Genomic DNA, 12,408 nt, shown 5'->3' with positions numbered 1-12,408 from the left:
GATTTAGAATATGATCAGACAGAATAAGGTATTAAAATGTGATTTATAAGAACTGATAAATAGCCACAGGATGTTTTTTTTTTTTTTTTTTTTTTTTTTTTCGTTTGTATTCTAGTGCAAGCTGATTTTTTTTTTCTTCTGAATACTACAGAAAGTACATAAGCCAAAATAGTGAATGACAGTGGTGGTCACTATGAACATTATACCGTGTTTTTTGAGAACAATTGATTTGTCCGGCTAAAAAAATTGCATATAATAAAAAATACAAACTCCAGCAGCTTTTGGACACTGAGAAGAAAAAATCCCAAACCATCTGTTTGCTTCCTAACGGATTTAACCCTGTGTTTGGGCTTGCGTGGATGACACAACATCTGTCACTCACTGTGAGCTTCACCAAGGGGCACGTGGGCCGTCTGAATAGAGACAGATGTTGGTTTTGCAACCCCTGATGTCTGAGCTCAATACTGGGGCTCCTGAACGCAGTGACCTCTCTGACTATAATGACAGCGAGACCCCGCTCACAGCCTTTGTTCAGCAGAGCGGGTGTATGTCTCTCTGTTACAACACAGTTGTAGTTTTGTCTTCTGGGTCGTTCCACAGTAGCCCTGGCTCCTCTGAACTTTGGAAATTATTTAAAAAGATAATTATTAAAAAATATTTTATTTAGATGGATACTACTGAAAGGTCAAATGTGAACACCACAGAAATACATAACATGTTTAATCATAATAATATGATTACGTGTTTCATGGATACAAGAGGGCAGACAAATAAAGGCCACTGAATTTGTAAATTCAAAGCTAGTTTGCCTTTGAAAAAATAACTGGAGTGCCACTTACTCCCTTACATTCTATACTGATCATAATACTATGGTAATTTTATAATTATAAATAATATGAATAAATCTGTGCAATCAGTCAAAAGTTTGGAATAATTATGTTTTTTTGTTTTTTTTTTACTGTTTTTGAAAGAAAGCTCTTATGATCACCAAGGCTACATTTAATTAACGTCAAATACTGTAAAAACAGTAATATTGCGAAACATGATTACAATTGAAAACAATTGTTCTCTAAATAAATATATTTTAAAATGTAATTAATTCCCGTGATCAAAGATGAATGTTCAGCATCATTACTCCAGTCTGCAGTGCCACATGATCCTTCAGAAATTATTATGATGATTCTCTGATAAAGAAACGTGTATTATTATTAGGCTATCATCCTCATCAATGTTGAAAAACATTGATAATATATATATATTGTGGAAACCTTGATAACACTACCATTTCAACAGTTTGGGTTAAGTGTGTGTGTGTGTGTGTGTGTGTGTGTGTGTGTGTGTGTGTGTGTGTGTGTGTGTGTGTGTGTGTGTGTTTTAAGAAATTGCTACTTTTATTCAGCAGTGATGCATTACATCCAAAGTGACACTAAAGACAATGTAACAAAAGGAATACATTTTACAATTTTAAAACATATTCAAATGAAAAAAACAAACAAACAAACAAACAAAACAGCTATTTTAAATTGTAATAATTATTTCACAATATTACCATTTATTGTATATTTGAGCACATAATAATTTTTCTAGAGCCTTTACGGAAGAAAAATCCGCGTGAAGTTTGATTGTTAACCACGTTCCAGTTATTTATTTATTTCATTTTTTTTCATTGCTTGTGAAGTATCATAAAAATGCAACCTTGCTAGACTTATTTCAGAAAGAAAGAAAGAAAGAAAGAAAGAAAGAAAGAAAGAAAGAAAGAAAGAAAGAAAGAAAGAAAGAAATGTGTGTGGTTGAGAGAGGCGGAGGGATGTAAGAGGGGGAAGGGGTGGTTTGTGGTGGTAAATACCCGGCTGTAACAACACACACAAGCGATCAGAAAGGGCGAGATCTGGCGCGTGTGGGTTACAGTCGAGCAGCAGACGATCATGCTGTCGATGAAGCCCGATGTGTAGTTTTATTTCCAGACTTCAGCTCGTGTCATCATGCTGTAGCTCAGCGTGTGGCTATATTTGTCTGGATTAGGCCTGTTTAACACCTTTAAACTCTCGGAATTAGCGCTTTCGCGTCGGATCATCGGTAGATTAGCGCTGATTTCGGGGGGGGGGGGGGGGGGGGGGGGGGGGGGGGGGGGGGGGGGGGGGGGGGGGGGGGGGGGGGGGGGGGGGGGGGGGGGGGGGGGGGGGGGGGGGGGGGGGGGGGGGGGGGGGGGGGTGGGGGGGGGGGGGGGGGGGGGGGGGGGGGGGGGGGGGGGGGGGGGGGGGGGGGGGTCTCGTCAGGCTTCTCAGGCTTTTAAGGACACTGTTTGTTTGTGTTTTTCTGCAGCTCGCGAGCTAACAACAAAAGCGCTAGCACAGCCGGCTAGTCAGACGCTGGTGCCTTGAGTCATCCTATTCCCAAATCTATCAGCGATGGACTCCGGAAAGGATTTAGCTGCTTTACTAATTAGATAAGCGTGCGCTTGGAGATTCATTCAATGAGTCTACGAGTTTGATATTAGTATGTTAGAGTAGCGGTGTAGGTTGACATTAGCGTTAGCCTGTTAGCATTAGCGACTCCTTTGTTGGGAAGACTGATTGTGATTTCACTCGCTTTGCTTTATAGTGACGGAAATTTCGTTTTAGTTCAATCTTATCGATTATTTTATTGCTTCTACCTTACTATCGTGTATATAAGAAGTTCGTCTGGCTGTAACATCAGTGTTTTATTAAGAAAGGAGAAGGATACGAAAGGAAATGTTGAACAGCTGGTGTCTCTGATACACGCCAGTACAACAAAAACAGAGATTTTATAAAAATAATAACCATACAGACGCTATCACATTTTATCGTTTAAAGCTAGTATGGCCTACATTTCGAGTGTAAACAAGATCTGTTTGCAATGGACACATCTTCTCTTCATCTTCATGGGTAAGACACTTTATTTCGCTACTCTAAATATCACGAAATCTCCTACGTGTTACAGTTATTGTTGATTATAATAAAATAGCGTTTGTAGAATTCAGTGAAGCTTCATTACAGACTAGTGATATTTCAGCGTAGTGTGCTGGTGTTCATTCACTCACATTGGGGTTTCTCTTAAGCTTAAATGAGGGTTGATTTAATTACTGCCACAGACACATAGCGCAGCTCTCAGACACACATGTAAGGTTTGAGTGAAGGTAATAACATGTGTTTTGAGATCAGATCAGGCTCAATGAAGGGAACAAAGACATCTGTTGTGTTTCTGTGATTGAATCCCATAATCTCTGCCGAAAACAAAATAAATTAATAACTTGTCTTTTGTCTTGTCCACCTCTGTTTATCTGACCTGATAGGGATTTTTTTCAATTGTGAGTGGGGAATTCTTTCTTTTTCTTCCTTTCGCTTTTGATTTTGTTTGGAAAATTCCCTCTTTCTAACTGTCCATATAAAATCTTACAATCTGCTGCAAAACAGTTGATTGTTCAACAATAAGGATGTTTGACTGGAAACGTTACTGTTAAAATGTAACTGAATGGCAGTTATGAATGCACAAAACAATAGCGTACATTGATTTGTTCATGTTTTCATTTGTTCCAGCATTATCTCAAGTAATTTCTGAAATTTTGACTTAATAAATCATGTTTTCCAGCTGGATAAAATTAGCTGGGTCACATTTGAATCAGCACAATTTGCAAAAAACAAAAACAAAAAAAAAACATGCAATATCAGCAAACTTTTATTTTTATTGTTATAGTGCCTCTCCAAAGCCCAAAGCTGGTTAGAGGAACACAGACATATAAACACAGGCCAAAGTAAAATGCACAGACCAGGAACTGAAGAGTGATACACAGGTTGTTTACAAAAGAAGTGAAGTTAACCACACTGGATCATAAATTATCTCTTTTTTTATTATTGCGTGTGAAGTATTGTTAAGGCCAATGCATCTGTTCCAGTTGTCAAATTCATTGCTGGTCATATTACAGCCGACCTATTGATACAGGCAAGTTGAAATATCCACCGTATCCATCAGTTGTTGTACATTTGTTGTGGCGGTGGCCCTTTGCTGTGCTCCCATCGTGCAGTCAGCTGCTGTAAGTGAGGGAAACCCCGACAGATGATCAGCAAGCCCAAACAATGCACGCCCTTCAGGGCTAACGTTGGGGTTTTCTGTGGTCATGCATGCAGAAATGTAGTCTGTTGTGAATAGTGTGCCTACAGTACACTGCAGAAATAGAAGAGTAGTAAGTCATTGGGACATAATTGGAGATTTAGTTTCTAACCCCCTCAGTTCTTTTAGGTCATGTTTTGTGGCAATTAGATGATACTGGGTGCAGCTGATTAGACCGTTGTTGTTGGATTTTGGCTGTAGGTGACATACTAGAGTGTGCCAAAAAATACTCAAAAACATAATTTATTTACTCTAGCAACTACCCCAGTCTGTGTCTCTCAAAATGTAATTATACTGAAGTTACTCCCTTCAGACCTCACTTTTAAAATTTGGTATTGATATGAAAATATAAGTTGAATTTGTTAGCATATGTTGGCCACACAAGACTAAGCCAGGTTTTTAGTCCAGTCACTTTGTTGATGGTGAACGTGCTTGGTGACTTTCTAGCATTATCTTTCAGGTTTAGCATTCGAACAGGTATTACTTTCAAAGCAGATGAAATGTGGCTTCGATCTGTCAGAACAAGTCGAAATATTAGCCGAGGGTTATGCAGGCCTGATGTTCATGGCTTGATCTCTTACAGTTATAAATGCATTAAAAATATATGTGGGTGTTTGAACCAAATTTCGCAACAATGCTGGAAGCATTCTGGGTCAGTCTGTCACACATAAATGCACTATTTTAATATCGGTTTGATAGTAAGTACACATTGTTCCTGCTTGCGCCCAACTGTGGATGAAATTTCAGCCCTTGGTTTTCAAAGCCCTGCTGCACACCAGATTAAGTTTAAAGGATCAGCTCTTTGCCCCCTTTAGGTTTTAATCTACACACATTGCTTTCTCCAGCACAGCAGTGTCATATGCATCTTATTCATTGAAAATATGTTTTTCTTTCTTCCAGTAAATGCAGTTTCGTCGCAGCACAGTGAGAACGTATATGTATCAGGCATGGCAAACGGTGAGTCCTGACTTCAGATTTGGTTTACAGACCCAGGTTATAGATTTAGTAATCTTCAGAGCAAAATAGACTCAGGTTAAACTCTGTGTGGATGACTGTGAACCAAAGCTCCTCAGTAGTTTCAGAAGTCCTCAAACACAGCCTCTGGAGATCAAAGGAATGTAAGACACATAAAGGCTCATGATATTTAGTCCAGATTAGTCTGCACATGTTACCTCTTGTCTGAGTTAACTGAAAGGTTAGCTTTGTACTGTAATATTTTCTCACCGGTGAATGAGACATGAGGTAATCTGACAGCACTGCATTCAGTCCTCCACCAACACCGTTTCTCATGGTGTCGCTGTTTAGCCTCTGCTCTGCCGGTGCGCGGTCATGTGTTCTGGAGGAGGCGTGGCTTCGGAGAGTGATTTGCAGGGAGGGTGGGATCTTATGCTTTCAAAGCTAGCTTGTTATTGCTAGCCTCTCTGAAATCCCCTACCCTACATTTAATCACCCATTATGTGTTAAAATATGCATGCAGGGTGTTAATCTTTGTTTTTGTGGCCTTCTCCAGCCTGTGGAGATGTAGCGGAGCAGATAAGGGCGTCCAGTGGAGTGATAACGAGCCCTGGCTGGCCCTTTGAATACCCTTCTCGCATCAACTGCAGCTGGAACATCAGGGCCAACCCTGGAGAGATCATCACCATCAGGTAACACCTCACCACAATACTGCAATATTTGCCATTCCACTGACGCAGTCAAGAGCTGATCAGTAATAAAAATGTTCTTCACAGTTTCCCTTAATTGCAGGTTTAACCACAGACTTTTACCCTTGGTCATAGTCACTATGAATTCCTGCAGTGCTGGTGGAGTCTGCTTCTCTGTACCAATGCAAACAACTGCTTTTGCTAAAACAATCTGCCTCTTTAGATACAGATGCAAAGCTTTGGGGATCTATTTGTTTGTCATTACAACAGAGATCTTTAAGGCAGAGCAGTGTCTTTGGAATTATCAAGGGGTTTGGATTGTATTTTGAGTTTTGTCTTGGTTTAAAGGAATAATGGTGTTTTTTTTTTTAAGCTGCTGTCACCTCAAACTCTTTTTGAAAGCTTTTTTTATATATATATTTCTGTTTTTATGTTCTGCATCTGATCTATTCTTGCACTGCCTGTTTGCTTCAACCAAAGTGTTTGTTTGCGTCTTCATCCAAGAATGGTGTCCATGGTTACTTAAACAGAAAAAGACCAAATGGGTATTTTTTTTCCACAGGATGTGATTTTTGTGGTAAACACAGCAACTCATTAATTCTGCGAATAGAAATTGTCTTAAAAAGACGGTCGGTTCGGTTTTCAGCGAGACGCATGTCCCACAAGTATACCTTTCTTTTTATAGGTATTTAGTGCGGTAGAGCTTTTCCTGGCATCATTTCTTAATTGGTGCTACTTAATAGCAATACAATAAACACTATAAGGCTTGATCTATTGATTTGAGGCTTGTGATGCAACAAGACGCAATCATGTGTCTAATTTGAATGAACTCATTGATGACAGGGATTCTGTATTTCATACGGTCATGCACATACCCGATGTTCCTGTATTTAAAACCGGTGCTACTTTTTAGTTTTCAGGACTTTGAAATTCAGAGCTCGCACAGATGTGGTTTGGACTGGATCTCCATTGGAACCTACAAGAACCTGGATGGGTACCGGGCCTGTGGCTCATCTATTCCGGCCCCATACATCTCCTCTCAGGATCACGTGTGGATCAAGTTCCACTCTGATGACAGCACGACTGGAAAAGGCTTCAGGCTTTCTTACATAACAGGTAGACCTGCTATTAATAGCCCTTTAAATACAGCTGTATCTGAGAGGATGCAGTTACGGAGATACTCACACCGCCATGCAACACTAGTAAATTCTATTACTCGTAATTGTATTTGGTTATTGAAAAACAGACTGCTTTTCAAGAGTGCGTTAACGTCATTCTTGAATCGGTTTCTTTCTAAGGCAAGCATCATTGTTGTCATTGCTCAAACTTAAATCTCAATCAATTCCACTTGGCCAGTGATAAAATGGGATTAGATGACACAGACTAGCATTGAATGAGGGGGTGCCAAGTCATGTTTAAAGAGCAGAATATCGTGGGTACTTTTGACTTAATGCTGACAATAGCTATAGATCTCAGACTTATTTTTCCTGTTGACCATGTTATAAACATCCTCTGAAACATAGATATTCCAAAAAGTCAGTAACCAAACATCGCTCAAGTTTGTCTTTTCTAAAGGGTAATATCTGTGTGTAATTGGTAGGGAAATCCGAAGAAGCCAGCTGCAAGCCTGAGCAGTTCCACTGCGCGAATGGAAAGTGTATCCCAGAGTCATGGAAGTGTAACACCATGGATGAATGTGGCGATAACTCAGACGAGGAGCTGTGCGTACAGCCTAATCCCTCCGCGTTCTTCTCCTTCCAGCCTTGCGCCTTCAACCAGTTCCCTTGTCTCTCACGCTACACCCGTGTTTACACCTGTCTGCCGGAGTCGCTCAAATGCGACGGCAGCATTGACTGTCAGGACTTGGGTGATGAGATCGACTGTGACGTGCCCACCTGTGGTGAATGGCTGCACAATTTCTACGGTACTTTCAGCTCGCCCAACTATCCTGACTTCTATCCGCCTGGTAGTAACTGCACCTGGCTGATCGACACTGGTGACCACCGTAAGGTTATCTTGCGCTTTATGGACTTCAAGCTGGACGGCACAGGCTATGGCGATTATGTTAAAGTCTATGATGGATTAGAGGAGAACCCCAGGCGTCTGTTGCGTGTGTTGACTGCGTTCGACTCTCGAGCCCCTGTAGCAGTGGTGTCATCTTCAGGACAGCTTCGGATACACTTTTATGCTGACAAAATCAATGCGGCTCGAGGCTTTAACGTTACGTATCAAGTAGACGGTTTCTGCCTGCCATGGGAAATCCCGTGTGGAGGGAACTGGGGTTGCTACACTGAACAACAGCGCTGTGACGGCTACTGGCACTGTCCCAATGGCAGGGACGAGCTCAACTGCAGCAACTGCCAGGAAGACGAGTTCCCATGCTCACGAAACGGTGCCTGCTACCCGCGCTCTGACCGGTGCAACTACCAGAACCGCTGCCCAAACGGCTCTGATGAGAAGAACTGCTTTTTCTGCCAACCTGGAAACTTCCACTGCAAGAACAACCGCTGTGTTTTTGAAAGCTGGGTGTGTGACGCGCAAGACGACTGCGGGGATGGAAGCGATGAGGAGAGCTGCCCGGTAATCGTACCTACACGAGTCATCACGGCCGCTGTAATCGGGAGTCTGATCTGCGGCCTGCTGCTGGTCATTGCTCTGGGCTGCACATGCAAACTCTACTCTCTCAGGATGTTTGAGCGCAGGTAAGTGAAGCCACTTCGTCAGACTAGAGCTAAAACAGAAATGGATTGTTGTGACTGTTGTCTCATCAGTTACCAATTAATGCACTGGTTGTTCTTCCAGGTCATTTGAGACTCAGCTCTCTAGAGTGGAAGCTGAGTTACTGAGAAGAGAAGCTCCTCCATCATATGGGCAGCTGATTGCTCAAGGACTGATCCCCCCAGTGGAAGATTTTCCTGTCTGCTCTGGAAACCAGGTATGAAGACTACATAATTGTGTAGTTAAGGCCCGTTCAGACAAAAAATATAACTATAAAGATAACTATATTAGCGTCCACATCAACGCACAATAAGGATTTGTTTGTTAGAAGCACGCACTACAGTTTTAAGTGGATTCTGATTGGTTGTTGATGTTTTTAATCCTTTCTTCAGCTGGAAAAAGTAGTTTTGAAAGTGATTGTTCCTCTTTGTCGTTACTGCTATAGTTGTGTGGACTTCTCTATTCTCATAGAATTAGAATGATTTTTAAAACATTATAGTTATTAGTGTTGGGGAAATTTAATTTTAAAAGTGATGCATTAGAATATTGTGTTACTCTGTAAAAGAGTAACTAATTGCACAAGGTTACTTTTTTTTACGGAAAAAAATGACTTTTGCGTTACTCGTCTTGGCTGGGCTTACTCGTTTGTTTTTAATAAAATAAATAATTATATTGTTGGTAAATGTCCAAAAAGCCCTTTAACACCAACAGTAAAATGAATAAGCCTAAGGATGAAGTAAATGTAAGTTCACATCTGTACAGAAGAGGGCGCAGCTCAAACTTTTTTGCTGCCATTCTGGATTGCATGAAGAATAGGTCATAAGAGAAGATAGTTCACATTATGTTTATCAAATGTCATTTTTGCATTTAAGTATGGTTGAATTTGATTATCGAAGGTTAGCAGTAAAGACATTTCTTTAATTAATAAAATGAGATTAAATACATGAAGGATATTTTTGTTATTTAACTTTAATTATTGCAGGTTTGCTTTATATTATGTGTTTTTATGTGAGTTTTTTTGTTAATTTTTTTGTTTGTTTTGTGGGATTTTTTGTGCGTTTTTGTTGAGTTGATGTGTGTTAATGTTTGTTAACATTTATGAGCCAAGCCTTCTCTACAATAGGCTTGGTAAACTTGCACAAAGGTGCTGTCTGAATGACTTTGGAAAGTTCCCAGACAGTATGAAGCATGGTGGCTGGCCTGCTTGTTATAGATGACCTTAGGTAACACTCGCTGTTGTTCTTGCTTTCAGGCATCTGTTTTAGAAAACCTAAGACTGGCAGTTCGCTCTCAGCTGGGATTCACCTCAATCCGACTCCCCACCACGGGACGCCACGGCAACATCTGGAGACGCCTGTTCAATTTCACACGTTCACGGCAGTCTGGTTCTCTCGCACTGGTGTCTGCCGACACTGAAGAGGGTTCTGATGGCAGTGCCTCAGCACGTGAGCCGGAGAGGCTTGGATCTCACCGTGGACTCTTGCCCTTGGACTCCGACGATACGGACACTGAGAGTGAGCAGCATCCCCGCAGGGATGTCCCTGGAGCCGTCGGAGGCCTGATGGCCCCACTACCACAGAAAACTCCCCCTACAACAGCAGTGGAAGCCATCGTCTCAGTGTCTGCCAGCTCAGCTCCACTGGTCAGCCGGGAGAGCAGCATCTCTGAGAGTATCTCAGAAAGTTCTGGAGTAACTGGACCTTCGTGTGCTGCTACTACTACTACGACTACTTCTGCAAGGAGCACCTTCGGCAGTGCTCTAAGCCGGGTCACCCGCAGCCTACGCTGGATTCGTTTCTCTCTGGGGCGCTCTAGTGATGGAGGATCAAGTGGCATCGGGCAGAATCACAGCCCTCTACGGCAACTGGAGCAAGGAAGTGCGGGTTGCACTGGTATCGGCATTAGGGGCGAGGATGAGGACGACGTGGAGCTCCTCATTCCCATCTCGGATGCAAGCTCCCTGGACAGTGATGAGAGCTCCAGGCCCCTGCTGGAACAAGGCCTGGAGCAGGCCTTCGGGCCCCCCCTGACCCCCGCTGTGGTCTCTCTCAGAGGCCGGCTGGTGGGTAGGGACGGCCCCTGTGAACACTGTGGAATTGTCCATACGGCGCGGATCCCGGACGCTTGTCTGGAGGCGACGGCGAAAACAGAATCTAGTGATGACGAGTCACTGCTGCTCTGTTAAGACTCAGAGGAACTCCCTGACTCAGTACATGACCCATATGACTCTAAAATGCCCCTGCTCACAGCTTGCCATTTCTGTTATCGCCCCCTATTGGAGTGGAGGTTGAGTGTCTTTAGACATGTGCCCTCTTACGAAACGAAGAGCTTCAGAAATCAGGTACTTTTAAAGACCAGTCTGTAAAGATCATACAGCGTAAGAGAGCTCCCCAGTCCCACTGTCCCTTCCACTGTGCAATATTAGTATTCGTTGAGATGTTTACCAGGTCAAAGTCTATTTTTCTGAAGAGTCAAATTAAGCTCACGTAGAGTACAGAGTGAGCCGCTTTGCAGTTCTCAGTATGGGAAAGCAGCACAAACAGACGCGTCTATCCTGGACAGTGTGGGACAACGAAAGACTGAACACATCCAAGCGCTCTGAGCGATTTGTTACCTAACCTTTAATTTATTTGTACTTTTGATGTCAGACATTTGTTTTATTAAAGGAATGGTTGACCCAAAAATGAAATGTCTACTCACACTCATGCTGTTCCAGACATACTTTTTGTTATTGTGAATGGCATCCTAGCAGCTTTTTTCTATACAGTGAATACAAGTATTATGTGATCCATATGACTCTATGTTCAGTAAATATATTCTGTTAGTATTTCTCATATGAAGGTACGTTGTGTTGCAGAAGTCATATGGGGTTCTCTTTTGTTTTGTTGTCCCCATGTAGCTTCTCTGTATGGAAAAAAGCAGCTTGGACGTTCTGGAAAGTAGCTCAGAGTTTGTATAGGGGTTAACAAAGTACTAAAAAAGTAATTTTGTATTTCATATGATAAAGTCAAACCAGTTTGGAACAGTTGAGTAAATGACACCGTTTTCATTTTGGGTGAAGTTATTCTTTTAACTGCTTGCAAAAAGTGGGAGATCAAAAAAAACAAAAAACAATTGGTACGTTTGTTAATTTCAGTGTGAGTTTGTGTCCCTGCTGCAGTGGTACTAGGTGCATTACCTGCGATTATGAGCAAAAATGTTATTTATAACAGGTTATAATCTGAGAGGGAGCTACTATTTTTAAAAGCTTTTGCATTGTATAACAGCCTCTTTTGTGTTTGTTGTATTTATTTTTTGTTACCATTAACCTTTTGGTAACCTTACTGTTTTGGTACTGAGAATTCTTGTGTGGGTGTGTATATTTATTATTGGTTTTCATTTCAGTAGCGTTTACTTGAAAAGCATGTCCAGCTGTCTTGTGCTTTTTTTTTTTTTTTCCCATTTCATGATGCGGTGTTAATATATATCTATATAATTATATACACACACATACAAAAACATGCAAAAAGAGATATCTATGTGTATATACATGTATGCATGCACACTACTGGGCAAAAGTTTGGGATCAGTAAGACCTTTAATGTTTTTTTTAAAGAAGTCTCTTCTGCTCGTCAAGGCTGCATTTATTTGATAAAAAAAATAATAATAATAATAATCTTGCAAAATGTTATTACAATATAAAATAATGGTTTCTATTTTAATATTCTTTAAAATATCATTTATTTCTGTGATGCAAAGCTGAATTTCGATCAGCCATTACTCCAGCATTATGATATGCTGATTTATTATTAGAATTATCAGTGTTGGCAACAGTTGTGCTGCCAAATATGTTTTTTGGAAACTGATACTTTTTTTCAGGATTCATTGATGAATAAAACGTTAAAAAGAATAGCACTTATTCCAAATATAAATCTTTTCT

The 12,408-nt window shown here is 41.2% G+C and overlaps 1 protein-coding gene across 1 annotated transcript; it reads left to right on the top strand.

Annotated features, from left to right (window-relative positions):
• The first annotated feature begins 2,283 nt into the window (after positions 1-2,283).
• On the top strand, positions 2,284-11,969 carry LOC109055000 (low-density lipoprotein receptor-related protein 12-like). The gene is made up of 7 exons (XM_019072225.2): positions 2,284-2,906; positions 5,029-5,085; positions 5,639-5,774; positions 6,685-6,887; positions 7,372-8,473; positions 8,574-8,706; positions 9,742-11,969. Exons 1-7 carry the CDS (start codon positions 2,840-2,842, stop codon positions 10,672-10,674), a joined length of 2,631 nt encoding a protein of 876 aa, XP_018927770.2. The 5' UTR covers positions 2,284-2,839; the 3' UTR covers positions 10,675-11,969.
• The last annotated feature ends 439 nt before the right edge of the window (positions 11,970-12,408 follow it).

The sequence above is a fragment of the Cyprinus carpio genome, chromosome A19, assembly GCF_018340385.1.
Source record: "Cyprinus carpio isolate SPL01 chromosome A19, ASM1834038v1, whole genome shotgun sequence".
Taxonomy (NCBI): Eukaryota; Metazoa; Chordata; class Actinopteri; order Cypriniformes; family Cyprinidae; genus Cyprinus; species Cyprinus carpio.
The sequence above is the reverse complement of the archived record's forward strand: the minus strand, read 5'-3'. Positions and strand labels throughout refer to the sequence as shown.

Bases quoted from the DNA above. Each gene is read 5' to 3' on its own strand.
- LOC109055000 (XM_019072225.2), top strand. From the start codon at position 2,840: ATGGCCTACATTTCGAGTGTAAACAAGATCTGTTTGCAATGGACACAT. The intron at 2,907-5,028 runs GTAAGACACTTT...TCTTTCTTCCAG, and splicing joins TCTTCTCTTCATCTTCATGG to TAAATGCAGTTTCGTCGCAG. The intron at 8,474-8,573 runs GTAAGTGAAGCC...TTGTTCTTCCAG, and splicing joins CTCAGGATGTTTGAGCGCAG to GTCATTTGAGACTCAGCTCT.